At 35.0% G+C, this 21,512-nt stretch overlaps 1 protein-coding gene across 1 annotated transcript; it reads right to left on the bottom strand.

Moving 5' to 3' along the window:
* Positions 1–6,012: 6,012 nt before the first annotated feature.
* LOC108824603 (uncharacterized) lies at positions 6,013–19,176 on the bottom strand. Its single transcript, XM_056991321.1, has 3 exons — positions 19,143–19,176; positions 18,908–19,065; positions 6,013–6,909 (listed from the first exon to the last, which is right to left on the bottom strand). Exons 1-3 carry the CDS (start codon positions 19,174–19,176, stop codon positions 6,013–6,015), a joined length of 1,089 nt encoding a protein of 362 aa, XP_056847301.1.
* Between the last annotated feature and the right edge of the window lie 2,336 nt (positions 19,177–21,512).

The raw sequence follows: 21,512 nt of genomic DNA, 5'->3' as shown, positions 1-21,512 counted from the left end.
AAGCATAAGGATGAACGGGAATGCGAGAGAAAAAAATGCTTTGTGAGATGAAAAAAAAACTTTTTATAAGCAAAACAGTTACAAAAATTAAGATTAATTAGATTAAAGGCACAAAGAAAAACGTAAATCAAAAAAATCGTAACCACTTCTCATATTTTTGTTTTATTTGAAATTTAAACAATTTTTAACGATGTAAAGTAAATAAATAATAGATAACTGTTTTTGATGTAAACTCTTTTTGATGTAAACTCAGATAATATAACATCACTCTTATTAAATTGATGTAAATTAAAAATATGGTTATATAATTTTTATTAGCATCAATTTTTATTGATGTAATATTTATATCATTTAAATAAATGATACTAACTAACAATACAAATGCATCAATTATCTAATTGATATAAGTTTATAAAATAATATCAGTTTTATATAAATGATACAAATTAATATAAATAGCATCATTTTTACTGAATTGATGTCAAATTAATTAATATTGACATCAATCATTATAATTGATTTTAAATTAAATATATTGGTTTCACTTGCAAATAAGGGGAAAATCGCATAAAAAAACCTCAAAGTGTCACTTACTAACACTTTAAACTTTGAAGATTATTCACTAACACTTTTAACCTTCAAAGTGACATTTGTATCATAAAAAACCTCCAAAGCAAAAAGTTGACCGGTTCAGCAGGTAATTTTTCAAAAATAATTATTTAACTAATAAAAAATAAAATAAAATAAATAAAAAAAATCCAAAAATAAGTAAAAATTGAAACTTTTAATAAAAGTTACAAAAATGAAAAAAAAATTACAAAATTAAATAAATATTTTTGAAATTAAATAATTTTCTAATAAAATAAAAATAACTAAAAATTAATAATAAGTAAGATTAAATTTAAATAGAGAAAAACTAAATAAAAAGTTAACAATTTTTTAAAAAAATGGAAAAGAAAAAATTCAAAATTCAAAATTCACTAGTGACGATGATGGTTTCTCACATAACCATTAATAATGACGATAATTGTCATATCTCCAATGATAGTTTCCAACATCATCGTTGAAAATGACAGAATTTTTTTTTTAAAACTTTTGAATTTTCATTTTTTTGAAATATATGAATTTTTTATTTTTCTGTTTTAATTTGATATCATTATTTTTGAATTTTAATTTTCTAAATATTAATTAATTTCTGATTAATTTTCTAGTTTTATGATTTTTATTTAATTTATGAGTTTTATTGAATTTTATGATTTTTGTTTAATTTTCTGATTTTTATTTAATTTTTGATTATTTTACTAATTAAATAATATTTAAATAATATTATTTAATAAGTAAAATAAACAAAAAAATATCAGAAAATTAAACAAAAACAATAAAATTTAATAAAAGCTCATAAATTAAATAAAAATCAGAAACCATCATTGTCACTAGTGATGATATGATATGTTTTGGAAAAAATATTATAATTAAAAAAAAACTATTTTGAATTTGAATTTTCTATTTTTTTTAAATTGAACTTTTTATTTAGTTATTCTCTATTTAAATTTAATCTTATTTATTATTAAATTTTAGTTATTTTTATTTTGTTAAAATTTCAGAAAATTGTTTAATTTTATAAAATTTAAATTTATTTTTTATTATGTTTTGATTTTTGTGAATTTTATTGATTAAATAATTATTTTTGAAAAATTACCTGCTAAACAGGTCAACCTTTTGGTTTGAGAGTTTTTTATGATACAAAAGTCACTTTGAAGGTTAAAAGTGTTAGTGAAAAAACTTCAAGGTTTAAAGTGCTAGTAAGTGACACTTTGAGGGTTTTTTATGCGATTTTCCCTGCAAATAAGTAATGTAAAGTAATATCATTTATTGTTGTGATACAATTTAAGTGATGTAATTCACTTCTTTTTTTGTAGTGGACTTTAAATCAAATTCCTGCATTAACTTCAAATCTACTTTTGTACAAGTTTAATCTAGTTTATTTATATTTTTCTCTGGTTTTAGTCTAAGAACATCTTTATTGCAGTATTTGAACACATAAGAAGGAATATAATAAAAGGAAAAAAAGAAAAAATTGATCAGAGTTGTGTTTTTGGGTTGTTATGCAAAAAGTGTTTTGGGATAGTTTTTAAGGTGACGTGGCTTAATTACCCAATACCCAAAACATCAAACATGCCAACTTTTCTACAACTTCCCTGTTCGGTTCATTAAATAAAATGTTTGTGTACTTTAATTAATATGTATGTTTCTTTTTATGTTTTTCATTTCTATCTTTCATTTTCTTTTTCATAATAATTTGAAATTGTATATTGGGTATCTTTTTATTTTCAAATAAAATTTAGTATTACTTTTTTATGTTTTCAATTTAAAAATTATTTTAATGTTTTAAAAATTATTATATGTTTTAACATTATTAAATTATATAATTATTAAGATACAAGTTCTATATTTTACTATTTATCCCACTACTAATTATTACTAAACTTCACATTTTATATTATTTTATTAATTTTTCACATCTAAGCTATATCTCCCTACTTATCCCATTAAAGATGCTCTAATAGTTGAATTAGCTTCACATGTATATCGTGTCATTCCAGTAGATTCAACCCCTATCTAACAACATAGGACGGTAAGGTTAAATATTTCGAGAATGTCAATTAATTGCGAGTCTACGGAACATGTGATTTGTTAATCGGCGTAGCTAGATGAATGTGAACGGATAATAATACAAGGGTATTTTTTATACCAAATTATCCTCTCATCTGGTAACTATTTTTCCCTTACAGTTTGTAGTTTTATAAACACATCTTTTTTTTTGATCAATTTTTTTTTGATCAATAGTTTTATATACGCATCTATATGACTGATATTGATACATAATGACATATAGATGACGTATAAATTGGTTTCTTTATCCTAGTAAAATGATATTTAATATGACAGTATGTATGCGTGAACTGATACTAAATTATTAACAATAATTTTTTGCCAAAACATTGACAATAATGATTAGCTAGTACTTGTGTATAGATTGCTTGATTTAGGACAGGTTAAATTGACAGAGGAGAAGATGGAAGTTACTAAAAACTGTACAGTGTCTGAGTCATGACATGTGATCTCTTCTTTTAATCTCTCTCGATCAAATTTATTTTGTTTCGTTTTAAAAATATATTAATTTCAAATAACTGTAACTGTTCAATAAATCACGATCATCCCCTCTGATACTTTGCTTAATCAGCCTCACTTCTCTACAGGCTCGTAGTTATTATCCATGGCTTTCCTTTTGGGATTAGCTTCTCTAGCCATAAATTTCTTAATTAATTTTTGGATTTCTTTTATAGTATGAAAAACGATTGCTAACTACATGAAGTTTTATAGCGATCATTTTTCCTTTATAGTATTATGTATTGATGAGGCACATGTGGTTCCGATGGTAAGTATACTTTCCTCACAGGTCAAATGTTAGGCATCATCATTAATTACCAATTAACGTTAGGTTAAGTTTGAAAGTAGCGAGTAACTTGTTAATTAATTTTATTGAAAAGGGAAACTAATGGGTCAGGAAGCAAGAAGTGTCCAAAGACTCGGCACATCATATCACTGTAAATATTGTGAAGTCTATGGTCAAGGTGAGAGACTAGTATCCAACAAAGATTTGAAATGCATTTTCAACTTCTGTTAAGCATATACCTAACTCGATTATGATTGATAGGACACCTACTTTCTTTTATCTCAATCCCCTTTTCATAAATCATAGAAACCATCCACTCGTTTATATCAAATAGTGATCATGTGAGCAAAATTCGTATATGGATAAAAACAATTTAAGGCCCATTTGGCATCTACACGTAAGAAACAAATTCTTTTGTTCATTTCACTTCTCTCACCTCCTTAAAACCAACGATGAATATAAGCAAATATCATGTTGTAGCTGTTAGAAAACGATATCTCACTTGTACTTATTTACCTTATAGTATAATATTTTCACTCGTTCAGTGTAAATCTCTACCTTCCTAGTTATAGGAACCGTTAGGCCTGTTATCCGGACCGAAAACCCAAACCGAAATTGACCCGAAAAATCCTTGTTCGGGTAGGTCTAACCGATCATTTTACCCTATTAAGTTTTGTTATAGAGGACACGCGAATCTTAGACCCGATCCAAATTCGAGACCCGGTAGGATATCCGAAATATCCAAAACTTCTAATATATATTAGGTACATATAAGTGTTTCAATATATTTTTGGTATTTTGGGTATTCTTTAAGTTTCAGATTTGGGTTTTCGGGTATGTTTTCGGATGTTGGAGAAAAAAATAGATTTTCAAAAATATAATTCAGATAATCGGATAAAAGTTCGGCTATTTTCGTGTATTTGGGTTAGATTTTAGGTAAAATTCAGATATTTTGGGGGTAATTAAGATACTTTTGTATGTTTTGAGTATTTTTTGGGTTAGACCAGACAAGGCTTGAACCGAATTCGATCCGGAACCGAATCGAACTCGAACCTAAAAATTCTAATTATTTTATTGGATCTAACTATCTAGATCCGAACTAATCTGATTCAACAAGACCCGAACTGAACCCGAATTGACAAATTTTAATTACCCTATTGAATTTTAATATCTAAGATCTGAAAGATTTGGACCCAACAAACCCCGAATCCGAATCTCACTCGAGGCCCGTACGATTATTAGATTATATATATAGTGTATGGCTATTGCATGATAAAAATACAAGTAAAAATTCCCTTTTACACGCCGTGTGATATAAAAAACATGTGTATTTTCAGTTCAGAATTTGAAGTCAATACTAAAACTTAGATGAATCATGTTATTGGTTGGAAATTTTTTTCAATGTAGATATATAAACCAAATGAAAGACAACTAAAAAAAAGTTCGTTAAAAGAGAGATTGGTCCCCCACTGTATCTGAGTGAAAGTTGTGGTTAGGGTTTCTCTTGGATTTAGTTAAATTCTTAAAGGATAATTACTTGTTTTACGTTTGTCGTTTGTCCTATAAACGGCATCTATTTCTAATCTCGGTGTCTTTATTAGCACAGCCGTGGTCCAGACAATGTGTTTGTATCGATTTAAATACACGATACATCAATGCATGTTAAATGTTACAGATCAATTATTGTAAACGTAGTCCTAAAAATGAACGAATTATAATTTTAATGTTACTCAAAGATACTTAATACATCACATTAGCTTCACTAACTCGAATGCATAGCCATCACAACCAAAGGCGTTACACTTACCCAAATGGAAATACGAATATATAAAAGAAAAGTGGCATGATCGATAACATGAGAAAGAGCAAGTAAAATTAGCTGCTGCGTTTGATCCATAATTTTGTTAGGGTCTCAAGAATCACTGGTGTTCATATTATCTGATTTTGGTGAGTTTTACGTAACATTTTTAGGTCCATAGATCTATACATTCATCTAAAACGACACATAGTTTTGTATTTTTCTTCCAAGAATATAATTTTTTTTATAACTTGAACATGTGACTTCAAAAATGTATATTAGGTAATATAAAATTTGACCCACTAAGTCAGTTAGTCGTTCATTCCCTTTATATTTGTGTAGGCTTGCTTACATGCTATACCACTTTGCTAGTTCTTCGCCTCTTCGGTAGCCTTCATTAGGTGCAACTTGCAATAACGAATCGTGATTCAAGTGTATGCTTGGTTGGTTATGAAAAGCACATCCAGGAAAAAGGCTTTTGCAATTAGAAAATGGGCCATTCAAACTGGTTTTCTGGACACATGGGCTTAGTCCAATTCGCTTACATAGTCTAACCCAGAGATTTGATTTTAAGAAGAGAGAAAGTTATCTGAGTTAGACTATGTAAGACGATCGAAGTAACGTTCTTGAACTTGATTTGGAAAAATCCGATCGACATGTTTGGTTGATGAAGAGCCCTGTAGTTGTCGCCAAGGCTTGGACCAAACCTTTTTTTTTTGAACAACTGCGATTTTTAATTGAAGGAGAAGCAAAGGTTCTAGGCCCAACGGCCCAATACAGAAAAATCAAAAGATGAAACAGAAGAGGAGTCGGCCTTAAGGGCCCATTTCGCTAGAGAGTCAGCATCTTCGTTCTGAGAACGGGAGATGTGTTTGAAAGAGATACATGCAAAGGCGGAGGAGAGGGAGGCGATATCAGTGAGAACGCCGTAGATCTCCTTCATCGGAGCCTTGCCGTTGATTGCTCTGATGAGCGTTGAGCAGTCGGAGAGGAAAGTTATGCTTGTAATCTCCGATTTGATTGCCTTCTCGATACCCTGGAGCAGAGCAAGGGCTTCTGCCATGAGCGGGGATGCGACGTTGTCGATCTGCAGGGAAAACGATTCGGGAGATGGAGAGTCGGGCCGGTGTAATACGCAAGCGATTCCTGCCTTTCGTGTTGATGAGTTCCAGGCTGCGTCAGTCTTGCAGAAGATTGGAGTGGAGGTGATCGATAGGGTATTGGCTCGGCGTTCCTGGGAAGTTGCGATTGGTAGGCCTTGCTTGGATTTCCTTGAGAGAGGTTGAGCCTGATCCCATTCTCTTGCGGCGGTTATGCTTCTTGTGGCTACTTCAGCAGCTGATTGATGAAACTGCTCGAAGATAAGTTTGTTTCTTGCAAGCCATAGTGACCAACAAACCCAAGAGATGATGGGAATCTTGAGGCCAGTTGGAGGGAGGCATATGCTTAATCTCAGCCTCACCAGTGCTGTCTTGAAGTCCAAATCCTCAGCTAGGTGAACTGGGTTGAATAAAGGGATTTGGCTCCACACTTGCTTCGCGAAGGGACAGTTGAAGAAGAGATGCATTGTCGTTTCAATTCCTTTGCAATGGGGGCAAGAGACATTGGTAAGAATCCCACGCTTCTGTAGACTTTCTCCTATTGGTAACGCTCCCTGTGTGATGGACCAAAGAAAAACTTTTAGCTTTGGTGATGTCTTGGTAGTCCAGATGTCTTTTAACCAGTCAAACTCCATGGGGTTTCGCAGGTGAGCTGGTAACTGAGTCGAGGGTGGCGCACTTGCGGTAGAAGCCGTGTTGTAGCCTGAGCGAGTAGAGTATACTCCTGATGGAAGCCTATGCCAAATGTAAATATCTTCTGCTCCTGTTTTACTCCTTCTTATTCGTTTTCTTCCTCGGCATTGAATAGTTCGGCGAAGTTTGTTCACTCTGTTGACCCTTTACATGCCGAGCCTGAGATTTCGATTCTCAAAGCTTCTCAGCTTTAGGGTTTCGAAAACCCTAGATTGTTGAATAAGTAAAGACATTAATGATGTTGAAGGGTTTATATTCTTAAACTTACATTGCTTGGATAAGGAGGGACTCAAAGTTTGAAATCTTTGTTGAGTCTCTGAATGCAGCTGCTTAGGGGAGGATCTTTCTGTTGAGTGTTGTTTGTTGTTATTGTTCTTATCAACTGCTTAGGGGAGGATCTTTCTGTTGAGTGTTGTTTGTTGTTATATTATATATATATATATATATATATATATATATTATATATATATATCAGTTCAGCATGGAAATGGTTCGTGCTGAGGCCCATGCCTAGAATGCTTGGTTTAGTTTCCTCCAATTCAATGGTAACGTTTATAATCTCTTTCCAATGATTTTGCATATATGGAGTAATCATTGAGAGATATGTTAAGAGTTAATGAAGCAGCAATTCTTTTGTCAGGGTAAAAGATGATTTAGCCCAGGCTGCTATTTTTTTTTTTTTTTTAAACATACCTTTATTCATCTTTTGTTCTATCCCTTCCCTAAGGGGACATCGTTTCAGAATACAAGATAGAGAAATTAAAATAGAAGCAACAAAAACACACGTGCAACAAGAAATAGCAGCCCAGACTGCTATTTATCTCATATGGAGGGAAAGAAATTCAAGACTGAACTCTGGGAATCCCCAACCCCATTCTGCTGTTTTCAAACAACTTGATCGTTGTGTTAGAGACATTGCGCTTGCTCGAAGGGACAGGAAAAAGTACCGATCAATCCTTTCCATCTGGTTTAGATTTGAGTAAAATCTTCTGAGTCTGAAGCAACATGCTTCCATCGAGTTAACATTAGGCTTTTTCCACTTTTTGGGTCTTTTATAACTTTTTAGTTTCGCCGACATGTTGTAAAACGTTTTTTTGGTATAAATTTACATTTTATCAAAAAAAGAAGAAGATGATTTAGGATCTGAATCCAAGAAAACGATACAGGTGGGTTGGCAGTAAAATCAATCAATCCCATGTGTAACACTATTTAATTCCTATACGACATGTGCCGCAGTCGCAATATTATACTAACACCCGAGTCATTTTCAAGAAGAAAAGTAATTTTAATTCGTATTATTAAAGCCATATTAAACAAATTATGAAAGTAAGTGTGTTTGTTATGAAAAAAAAGTATCATGTCGCCGTTTGGTTGGATATAAACATATAACGAATATGAAGTCTTGTCTTAAGAGACGAGACGTCATTGTGTCTTCCACTGCTTGAGCATAATCGTGATTGATCGTTTTGAAGATTTCAAGATGACTTCAAAAAAAAGAGATTCCAAGTTGTGCTGTTTGAGCCGCAGAAAGGAATGATGAACATTAATGACATAGACAACATTATGTAAATGGTAATGTACTTCGCTCCTTTTTTTGTTTGTGGCAGACACACACTAATCGTGTTTACATTTTAATTTCTTCTTCTAGCGTTTACATTTATTTCAATTTTTCGATCACTTGAGTTTTGAATAACTCGAAAGAACTACATTACATTTTCTTTGATCAGGAATATAGTTCTACAAAGATTTTCAGTCATATTTGTAAAATTCTCAAGGTGGGTTAGTGGTCAACGAATAGACCTTAATTTTTTTTTTTTTTTTTTGGTAATCAAATATAGACCTTAGTTGGTCAGAAAGATACAGCTTATGTAGCACAAAAGCGTGGCTAGGTAAAAGAAAGAGATGAAATGATCATGTCGAAGGTGGAAATTCAATCCTTTGATGGAAACTTTGGTGTTATAGAGAAGACTATACGAACTAAATTATGACAATAATATCAGTAGTTTAATCATGTCGGAATATCTGTAATAAATAATCCTACCAAATTTCATGTAAAAATTATGGATTTCCTCATTATTAATCCATGCATGCATGCCAAACAAAAGCATTTGAGTTGTAACAATTTAACAAAACAAAAGATAATAGAAAGTCAGTATACATATGTTTTGGACCTAGAGAAATATCTCGCATGCAAAAAGGCAACCCAAAAAATAGTTGCATAAACACCTATAATTGCCTAATAGGAAGAATTTTTTTTAAGTTTTCTTTTTTTCCTAAATAAATGAATGAGCTTTTATTATTTTAACTTAACAGAGCCAGTTTCTGACTCATCATTAGTAATATAAAAAAAAGAAAAATTTGAGTAGAAGTTTTATGGCCTCATCACTATTGTGTGTCACTACGTGACAATATATATAGGTTCTGTGTCTTTTTTTTTTTTGAAACTAGGTTCTGTGACTTCTATCATCGTAAAATCATGTGAATCTATAACAAATAACACTAGGTCCCAAAACGCAAATGTATCGGCTCTTAGTAATGACCCATTTTGGTCGAAAAATAATACTCCATCCGTTTCGAATTATTTGTCGTTCTAGAGAAAAAAATTTGTTTCAAAATAAGTGTCATTTTCGGTTTTCAATGCAAAATTTATTGACAATATTCTCTATTCTATTTTTCTATTAGTTGATATATGGTTGGGTGTATTGGTAATAGTGTTTTTATTTTGGAAATATGTAAAATTAAATGTTTTCTTAATCTGTATGCATAAGCTTAAAACGACAAATAATATGAACGGAGGAAGTAGTACTGAACGCTTTTCTAGCTAAGGTCTAAAGACAGAAAGACAGTGTAAACTCAGTAATTTTCGGCTGGTTAATTAGCTTATTTCTGGTAGTTATACTAGCATCTGCAATCGTGTATTCCTCAGGCTCGATTTCCAATTTTGTTTTTTTTTTGTATTTTCATCTCATTAATAAAAGAAAATAATGAGTTAATCGTAGACCATCACGTGTCATAGAATCTGCGATACAGTAACGAAACACAATAAAATCAGTCCTTAGTTTAGGATTTTTTCGGCCTAGTAACATTACTGTCACCAAACCCAACAAATATTTTAATATTTTTTTTTTTAAAAAAAGCTACATATCCCGCGTTGCGGATGCTCTTAAGACATGTTTATTGCAGAATTCTTAGGATTAATTTTTTTAGCATAATATAAGACTCGTTTCTTAATTTTTAATTTAAAAAAAATTAAGATAATTAAAAAACAATTTTTAGTTTTTCTTAATTAAAAATTAAAAGATGCTTTTCATATTAAACATGGCATCTATCTCATACTAATAATATGTTGAAGGGTCATACTTGTCTCTTCCTTATAGTTATAGTGTTGTCGCACGTCAACGTGTATTCCTAGTGACATCCACTTATCATCACAATTCACAAACTAATCTAACGACCCTCTATCAACTATCAATCAAAACATGCATGGGATGAATACTTTTTCTTTTGGTTAAAACAGGGGATGAATTTTGTCAAAAGAAAAACATCGGATGAATATTTTATATTTAGTAGACACATACATATATACACACACATATGTATGTATGTATCACAAAACTAGAGCTGGATCAAGTATATATACATTGATAGTTGTTTCATTTAATCCTATCTCATATTGGAACTCAAACTAATATCTTGCTTTATAGAAAGCCTGGTGTTTCAAAAACAAAAAGGAAACCGGGTATTTCAACTTATAGCGTGTACAAGTCAGTGCCGTATCCAAAATGATTTCTGAACGGGCGCACACACAGTGTAAATTAAACCAATGACAATATATGTATATATGAAACTAGGCTGAGGAAAACACTATCTTTTGAAAATATTATGGGTGGCTGTGCACCCCCTCTCTCCTTACTATCTAGTTTGGCCCTGTGTACAGTTACAGTACCTTAAGTTTTTTTTTTTTTTTTTAAGTACCTTAAGTTTATAATTGAAGAGATTCGTAATCGTCCCCTTGTACCCAAACACCATTAAATTGCATGTACACAAGTACACTTACAAAGGTATATACATAGTCGTTAAGTGTGATCCATTTTGCAGAACTGTGTCTACGTTCTTCAGACAATATGCTTTTGGTTCGGAACAATTTTCTTTCTTTTTTTGCCGGAACAGTTTTTTCTTTATTATAGTCAAACGTCTACTAATATGAAGTATTTTCGTAAATACTTGAAGGTCCTTGTGTTGTCGTGAATAAGTGGCATTGTTAGTGAATTGGATGGTTAGCGAGAGAATACGCGAGTTTATAAGCTTAGTGATATTAAGACTGAAACTATGCATGATCAGTTGCAGATCAATGAATTATTAATATATACAGTTATACACTAGCGAAAAAACATAAAATGGGTGTCAAAAGTAAAACCAAAGTTAATAAATCCAAAAGCAATAAAGAAAATGAAATTATGGGATGTCACTTGAACATATTTAGTTCGATGTAAGTCCTCTGTACGTGATCATCTCAAATATCTCTAAAAGTAATTACGTTATTTTATTTAGAAACTTAGGTTAAAAGATAATCTTGGTGTATTAACATTCAAAAGAGGAGTGAGAAAAGAAGAGAAATAGATCGGAGACAAAAAGATTCGCTCGTGGGCGAGCAAAGATAATAAAAATGAAATAAAGTTAGTAAAAAAGGAGACAAAGCAAATTTTTTTTTGACAACAATAAACTACTCTATCGTGATTCCACCGGTTCAGAAAGTCAAACCGGAAGGATCGAGTCGACATATAACATAGCTGATGGTGAACTCCTTGTCCCATGAGCAAGCTTGTCCGCCATTATATTTTGCGCCCTTGGAATATGTCGGATCTTGAAATTAGAGAAGAAAGTCTTACTTCTGCGAAATTCCTCCATATGCGTAGTAAATGCTGGCCATTCTTAGGGTGAGGACACCATCTTCACCAATTGAGAACAATCCGTCGCAAAAACCACATCTGAGAACTGTAGGGTCTTCATGCACTCCATTGCCCAAATCAGCGCTTCACATTCTGCGTGTAAAGGAGAGAGGCTACGTCGGAGATTCATTGCCCCCATCATCTTGTCCTCTGAGTCTGTCGTTCGGCAATACCACCCCTGTCCCGTAAATACATCTTGTTCCTTCCAAGATCCATCGATATAACATACCCTGGTTGATCCCAAAGTTTGCCAATCGGTGGGTGACTGAACATTTCCATGAGTGTCCGGTATCAATAATTGTGCCTCTGTCCATAGTGTTTCCTCGAGACCGCTATCCGCAGTATCTCCTGGGGGTTCCCATTCCTATTTGTGTAGATTTTACTATTCCTGTTTTTCCAAATATACCACATAATCCAAGGAAAATAGTTTGAGTCCACTTCTTTCGGTAGCCGCCAAAATAAGTAATCCAAACTTGTAAAAACTGATGTTGAGGGAAAAACTCCCGGTGGAAACGGGATCCTTGATAAGGCCCATGTTTGTAGAGCTGGTGGACATTCGAAAAGAACATGATGCACCGTTTCTTCCTCAGCTCCACAAATATTACATCTCAGATCACAATCAATTCCTCGTGTCTTTAAATTTTTGAACACCGGTAATGTTCCGGATAATATTTGCCAAATAAAGTGCCGCAATTTTGGAGAGCACTTTAATTTCCAGGAGAAAGCCAATAATGGTTTTATATTTGGGCCGAAAGGTGTTGTCCTTGCCTCTCTATCTGGATATATGGTTTCCGTTCAAAATCCCGATTTGACCGAATATTTCCCAGATTCTGTAAACGTCCATCCATATGTATCAGGCCGTTGGTTTCGGCTAAGTGCCATACCTCTAATGATCTTTACATCGTCCGGATGTATATATGCGTTGAGCAGATTTACATTCTAAGACTTGTCTAGTGGATTGATGAGATCCTCCACCTTTAAAGATGGATTTAAAAATTGAACAGAGTTTTTTTGTTGTGCTGATCTCGGGCGAGGAGCTGGGATCCAGGGATCGTTCCAAATAGAAATCGATTGCCCGGTTCCAACTCTTTTGATTAGCCCTTTTTTAACCAGAGATCTAGCTGAACAGATACTTCTCCACCCATAAGAGGAAGAATAAGATCTGTGTTTATCCAATGGATGAGAGTTTCGGAAATACCTTCCTTTAAACACCCTTAAAAATAAACAGTCTGGCTTATCTATCAGTCGCCATAGTTCTTTTGCCAATAAAGCCGTATTGAAATTTTGTAGATCTCTGAAGCTCAACCCACCTTCTTCTTTATGTGTGGACATTTTATCCCATGAAAACCAATGAATACCTTTTTTGTTACCGCTGCCCCCCACCAGAAATGTGCTGTGGTGCTCGTTATTTTTTTCGTAACCCCCTTCGGAAGTCTGAAACATGACATAACATGTGTTTGCATAGCCGAGGAGACTGATTTAATTAAAACCTCTTTACCACCTCGTGAGAAACCGAACTGTCCAACTATTAACCTTCTTATTTACATTTTCATTTAAAAAACCAAAGATCTGAATTTTTGACCCTCCTAGGCTCTCGGGAATGCCCAGATAATTCTCCATACCACCTAAAGTGGTAATACCTAATAAGTCATGAATAACCACTCTATCCTCTGCTGGAACCTTATGGCCAAACTGGATCGACGATTTCAAAAAATTAATTTGTTGACCTGATGCCCTCTCATAATCCTTAAGTAACTTAAGAATTACTCCGCACTCCTGCATTGTCGCTTTACAAAAGAAAAGGCTGTCGTCCGCAAAAAGTAAATGAGAAATTGCCGGGCTAGCCCGGGCTACCTTTAAACCCGTTAACCTCTTTCCCTTCTCCTCATTTTTAATGTTTGCAATAAGCGCTTCAGTACATAAAATAAAAAGGTACGGTGATAAAGGGTCCTCTTGTCGTAACCCTCGTTCTGGGATTATATGCCCTTTAGGCTGTCCATTTAGTAAGACCTTGTAACTAACTGAGGAAATACATTGCATCATCAGCGCAACCCAAACTTCCGAGAACCCCATTTTTAATAGAATCCGTTGGAGGAAGCTCCATTCAACGCGATCATATGCCTTACTCATATCCGTCTTGATTCCTAGAAATTTTCTCTGACATGACTTATTAGTTCGCAGCCCATGAAACATTTCCTGTGCAATGAGAATATTATCTGATATCAACCTCCCAGAGACAAAAGCCGATTGTGTTTCCGAAATCAAATTTGGTAGTATTACTTTGAGCCGCTGGCATAACACCTTAGATATGATCTTATATCATACGTTACACAAGCTGATGGGTCTAAGTTATGTCATTCTATTCGGTCTCGCTGTCTTTGGAATTAGACAAATATTTGTCAAATTCAATCTACCATCAAAAACCCCAGTTCGCAAAAACTCGTTAACCATACAAACCACATCACCCTTAATTACTGACCAGGATTGTTGATAGAACAATGCTGTCATTCCATCTGGTCCCGGCGCCTTCTCCGGGTGCATCATAAAAAGTGCTGCCCGTACTTCTTCCTCAGTAGCCTTAGCTATCAGTCTATTGTTCTGGTCCTCCGTAACCGAAGTCGGTATTTCCTCCAGAAAACTCTCAATACCTGATGGAGAGGAGGTGCGAAATAAATCATTGAAATAGTTTACAGCCACTCTCTCAATGCCCTCTTCCGAATTGACCCACGTTCCATCCTCCTTATGTAAACCAATTATCCTATTTTGACTCGTCTTTGTTTCACCCAATAAATGAGTATCTTTTAAAAAAGGTTCACCAACCAATATAAACTTGTTATTTTAAACTCAGTATCTTTTAAAAAATGAAACAAAATAATTATCAAATTGCATTATGTTTTTAAAATAAATGAAAAATAAATAAAAATAGTAATCAACAAAAAAAGAATTTTTTAAAAATAATTTAAAATCCGCCAGCAAAAAACTATACCCTAAACCCTAATTCTAACCCCTAAACCTTTGGGTAACCCCTAAATCCTTGGATAAATCATAAATTCTAATTCATAAATATCAAACTCTAAATCATAAAAACACTGAATTTTTTAATTCTAAATCTTAAACCTTTAGATAAATTCTAAACCTTAAAATTTATATATAGTTATTTTTAAATACATTTATACAATTACTATTACTTTTATTTATTTTTACTTTTTTATTTTAAAACATAATATAACTTGACAATTATTTTGTTTCCTTTTTTAAAAGATAATCAATCTAAAATAATTAATTTCTATTGGTTGGTGAACCTAAAGATTCATCCTAAGGGTGAACCCAAGAAAAAGTCATTAAATATCCCAACTAAGATTGGCCTCCCTCTCCTTCTTCATCAGCTTGTCATAGTTAACTGTCTTGCTGGGTCCTAAGCTGACCCGTTACTATATTGATGGGTCCTTACCCGACCCATTTTTGTAACCTTTACCGTTGAGAGAATGAGACTTGGATAAAAGTATAAACTTTATATAAAATGGTTTATTGTCTTCTTTTTCAACATATAAGGGGATTTGTTTTCTTCTTTTTAAACTAAAAAAGGTTTATCTTCTGTTACAAAAACGAAAATTTTTAAATTAATTCCATTAATTGTATTTTAAATTAATACTTTGTAAGCACTAGTTCCGGAAATTTGGGCAAATTAATAGTGAGTCTTTAGTCTTTACACCACTAATACGCCCTTCTTTTTGAAATAGAAATGGTGTTTAGTTAGGTATATTTCCTAACAAATTATTATTTTCACGAGTGAACTTTCGAACAGATTACTAAAAAGGAAAAAATACATATCTGGTTTGATTTCACGTGGATATCTACATGTTTCGACCATATTTACCAAATTAGTCACTCATGCGTACAAGTGGCGGATCTAGAAAATATTTTGAATGGGGGCAAAAATTTGTTTTATATATATTTTATATGAATGTGTTTTACATTTTTTAGTAAAGATAATATGTAGAAGAAAAAATAACTTAATAATACAGCTAAAGAAATGTTTAATAACCGAAAGAAGAAAAAAAAATATTAACAAAAATAGAAACTATTTGTGTTTTTTTAAAGTATCTCGAGTGATATAAATCAAAAGAGGCGAAAACCTCAACAAAAGTTTACCTTATACCTCAAGGCAGAGGAAAAGTGAGTAGATGAACAAAAAAAATTTTGAAGGAGCACAACGTAAGATAAAAAACAAGAAATATAACAATAGAAAAACGAAATTAGAAAAATAAGGAAAGGAAAATAATATAAACACAGTGAATATAATGGGTAGGAGGGGATTCGAAACTGGATTAAATGGGGGCAAAGAGAGCACTTAAGCCGACCTAGCTACAAGATCTCTATCCAATCTAATGCAAATAAATTTTATTCTAATTTTTGTGGGGCATCTGCACCCTTCCAGGGTTATGTAGATTCGCCCATGATGCGTACATATTGTAGATCTTTCCAAACAAACAAAACAAAAAAAAAGAAGAAAAAATGAAAGCATACGAGCAACCATTGTTGGAAAATGCAACTAAACTAATTAGGTTAACAAAAAATACATTCTAAGATAATTGAGAGCAGATACTAATAACTAATTGAAAGCCTTTTTAATAGGAAGACGTATTTAGTCAAGACGTAGGAATGGGTTAATTCGGTTCTCACCTCGTCTTTCTGGTTGGTTTATCAAGTGCTTGTATTCGGTGGCTCTTCAGATTTGATCAATATAATGGGTCTTTGCTTGTGGTCTAGTTCGCAATAATTTCGTCTTTGATTGGTCTATTCATGTCTCCTCCTGGCCTCAGCTTAGTTCTCTCCTCCTTTGTGGCGTTTTATAGTTTTTGATCTGAATTTGAACTCTTATTTTGAGGATTAGGTTACTTACTTTAATTGTCTGCTTTGGGTTCCAGGGATTATTGGCTTGGCTCCGAGAGGTTTTGTGTAAACTCGTCGCTTTTAGATTTTCAAGTTATGTTTTCTCTAAAATCTTGCTATTTTAATGGAAGTTCAATGTTTAAAAAGCCTTTTTAATGAAAATACATATAACATATAGGGAAATTGCACCCTATGACATTCAAAAACTTCATAAATCACAAACTAACAAAAAAAGTCAAAATTATTCTTTGTATATTCTATAATAATGGTAATTCTATCTTGATAAAAAAATGGTAATTCTATATTTTCTCTTTCTTCTTTTTACGGTTGCATTTTGATATATGGTGTTTTATACATCATTGTATATATGTTTTCTAATTGGTTTTCAAGTCTTTATCGAGTCTTTCTAGTCCTTTTCGAGTCATTACAGGTCTGGAGTTGCACTGGATGGGAGATGGACCTGCTGGAACAAAAGAAGCAGAAAACAGTGCAGTTTGGTGATTTTCACGCAGAACAGTCTGATGACTGTTTCCGATCAAGCGGAACAAGCAGACGGAGTGATCCCGCGGTTGTTCCCGACGAATAAGGAAAATACAACATCTCGGGATTTGCCCTAATTATCCTCTTTTTCTCTCTGGCCGCCTGTGGCTTTTGATATAACTTCTTTTTCTATTTTTCTACATCATTCGACGCTACTTTTCATAAAGAAACAGACTCTAGAGCTTTTTACTTGGAGATTTGCTACTTTGTAAAGGGAGAAGGCTATCTCTCTCCATAGAGAAGAACCCCTGAACCCTATCTCTTGTTTCTGTTATTTTATGCAGTATTATTCAGTATTGATGCTTGTCTTTTCTTGTGTCATGACTGAGTAGTCGGCTAGCTTGTCTAGGGTTCTAGGGTGTTGATTTCGTGAGCTAAACATAGATAAGTGAATCCATTGATTGTCTTCATTCATAACTGTTCTTATTGCTTGCATTAAACTGGCCGCATAATGTTAGATCATAGGTTTAACCTGTTCATTAACCGTGTAATAGGTTGCTAGATCTGTTTTGAATGAGCATTGCATCCCTAATCAGCGAAAGTAGATATTAGGGTGTTTTGTGAACCTATCGGACCTGATCTCTATTGCTTGCGATCGCTTCTCACCTCAACGACAGTTAGACGGTGAGATCGATCAGCATAGGGAGCAGTACCACGACAGTGGACTGTTCTACTTGAGTGATCCGAGTTCTAGACTGTTCTTATTAGCACTTGAATAATTGTTTAGCTCACAAGTATTGACACCCGATGAAGTAACCCTAGGCTGGTTTCTCTTTAAATTGAATTCTCATTTATATTATTTTACTTGCTTTGCACGTTACCCTCAAAACAAAACCCAATATTTGTTTTAGCTAAGTATTGATCCAATAGAAATAAAGTGTAAGAGTTGGTCTCTGTGGATTCGATCTTAAAGTGCTACATCGACATACCATTCGATTGTGGTAGTGTGCACATTACGTTAATTGGTGTGCGTGTACACGAATATCACATTTCTTTTTTTCTATGTTCTTTTATTTTTTTGCATTTTTATCATTTCATTACCAATGTTACATTATTGGAAACAAAACACCTCATTTATGATCAATTCACCTTAACACTATTTTGTGTTTCTCTTTACCGTTTATCTTCAGATTTTGGTACCATCACTTTTAATCCTCTCTATTGTTGTCCATTTCATCCTCCCATGATGTCAATATATATAATCTCCTTAGTTATCGATCTTAATCTATTTTGATACCATCGATCTCAAAAATTTTCTTTGTTACTGATCTTTTTATTTGTTATTGATTTCTTGCTTCACCACAAGTTCTCTTCCGATATGATTCAGAAACGACGACGATATTAAAGATGGAAAAAGTTGTGTTATCACTGTAACTTTTAGTCTTATACTATATGATAAACATATATAGAAGCTGCTGTCTTTGCTATCAACGCGGATAAGGCACCGGGTCCCGATGGATTTTCGGCCGGCTTTTACCAATCTTTTTGGGACATCATTGGAGATGACGTCACTCGCGAGGTGCATGACTTCTTCATCACTAGATCCTTGCATCAGCGTCAAAATGAAACGCATCTCCGCCTTATACCGAAGATTAAGGGCCCTAAACAAGTCTCGGACTACAGGCCGATTGCACTCTGCAACACCCATTATAAAATCATAGCCAAGATCCTAACTAAGAGATTGCAACCGCTGCTACCGACCTTGATCTCACCCCACCAGTCAGCCTTCGTTCCGGGAAGAGCCATTGCCGACAATGTCTTGATTACTCATGAGATACTGCACTACCTCCGTACATCTCAAGCCAAGAAGAGGTTCTCCATGGCAGTAAAAACGAACATGAGTAAAGCTTATGACAGGATCGAATGGGATTTCCTCCGAGAAGTACTAGCTAAGCTCGGTTTCCATGAGATATGGATCGAATGGACGATGGAATGTGTCTCGTCTGTCTCGTATTCCTTTCTTGTTAATGGAGCTCCACAAGGAAAGGTCTACCCGTCCCGAGGCCTCCGACAAGGAGACCCGCTCTCCCCTTATTTGTTCATCTTGTGCACGGAAGTGTTGTCGGGACTATGTGCTCAGGCGCAAGAAAATGGCTCCCTCCTGTGAGTTAAAGTGGGCCGTAGCTGTCCCCCGATCAACAACCTCCTCTTCGCCGATGACACCATGTTTTTCTCTAAATCCGATCCAGCTAGCTGCTCAGCCCTCTCCCGGATTCTGGATAGATATGCTAAAGCGTCAGGCCAGCGTATAAACAGGGCGAAATCTGCTATTACGTTTTCATCCAAGACAACAGGACCGGCAAAAGCTAGGATCAAGCGCTGCTTAGACATAACTGGAGAATGAGGCATTGGAAAGTATCTGGGCCTCCCGGAGCATTTCGGGAGGAAGAAGAGAGACATCTTCGCTGGAATCGTTGATAGGATACGGCAGAGATCACATAGCTGGTCCTCGAAAATGCTCTCGGGTGCGGGGAAAATGGTGTTGCTTAAGGCAGTGCTAGCTGCCATGCCTACTTATTCCATGACCTGCTTCAAACTTCCCCAATCCCTATGCAAACAAATTCAGTCTGTTATGACGAGATTCTGGTGGGACGCATCACCGGAAATTAAAAAGATGTGTTGGGTTGCTTGGGATAAGCTCACTCTACCAAAGTCGGCAGGTGGTTTGGGTTTTAGAGAGATACAGCAGTTTAACGACGCTTTATTTGCTAAACTATCCTGGCGTATCCTTAAAGATCCGTCGTCACTGCTTGGTAGAACCCTCCTCAACAAATATTGTAAACACTCGGACTTTCTACTCTGTGAGGCTCCTTCAAGTTGCTCCCACGGCTGGCGTGGTATATTGGCTGGAAGAGAGGTTCTAAAGCTCGGCCTTGGCAAGGTGGTGGGTAACGGTCACTCAACTCATATCTGGAAAGACAATTGGCTGTCAACATCCTCCCCAACCTGTCCAATAGGACCGCCAACTGAAGAAACAGCTGATGCAACCATGGACACCCTAATAAACGCCTCCACCCTGGAGTGGGATGTATCAGCTATTCGTAAGGTAATGCCTCACTACGAGAATCACATTCGGAAGCTTGCTCTTAGTACTTTCAACATGGATGACTCGTTGGTGTGGCTCCCTGAAAAGAATGGTGTGTACTCTACGCGCTCGGGCTATGCTTTAGCAAAAACAGCAGTTGCTGCCCCTGTCTCTCCCTCTTTCAACTGGAACCAAAATGTTTGGAACCTGAAAACCTTACCGAAGCTCAAGCACTTTCTCTGGAAAATCATGAACAATGCTCTATCGGTAGGCGAGGCTCTCCGTTCTCGGGGAGTACAGGGCTCCTTTGCGTGTAAAAGTTGTGGAGCACCTGAAACCATCCTCCATGTGCTGCTGCAGTGCCCTGTGGCTCAACGAGTGTGGAATCTGGTCCCTGCAATTAATAAACCAAATTCAGACACTATATCATCACCAGGCCAGCTTCTCCAAACTTGTCGTCTGCTCACATGCTTTCCTCCTACTGGTGTTGCTTCTCCTCTCCATCCATGGATCCTCTGGTCTCTCTGGACTAGCAGGAATAAACTGGTGTTTGAGAATAGAACTTTTGCAGATCAGGAGATAGTGGATAAAGCTATTAAAGAGGCAAGGTCATGGCAAAATGCGCAGAAGATAAACCCGACCAAAACTCCTACTCGACAGCTACGGACCTCAGACCATCGCAACTCCTCCTCTGCTGCAAAGTGTTTCACTGATGCTTCTTGGATAGCGGGGACTGGAATAGGCGGCTTGGGTTGGGTGTTCCGGTCACACACCGGCTCCTACATAGGAGAAGGATCTACAAACCGCACCTTTATTAGCTCGGCCTTGATGGCTGAAGCTTTAGCGGTAAAGACAGCTCTTATTGCTGCCATCTCTGCGGGACTTAGAAGGCTGGAATGCCTCTCTGACTCTAAAAGTCTCGTTTCTTTGCTCTCAAGCAAAGGCTCTGCTGTGGAAATTCAAGGCATCCTCCATGATATATTCCTGTTGAGGGACTCCTTCGAATCTATCTCTTTTTCTTATGTTCCAAGACTTAATAATGTTGAGGCTGATCGGC

This window comes from Raphanus sativus, chromosome 7 (assembly GCF_000801105.2).
Source record: "Raphanus sativus cultivar WK10039 chromosome 7, ASM80110v3, whole genome shotgun sequence".
In the NCBI taxonomy this organism is placed as follows: Eukaryota; Viridiplantae; Streptophyta; class Magnoliopsida; order Brassicales; family Brassicaceae; genus Raphanus; species Raphanus sativus.
The sequence above is the reverse complement of the archived record's forward strand: the minus strand, read 5'-3'. Positions and strand labels throughout refer to the sequence as shown.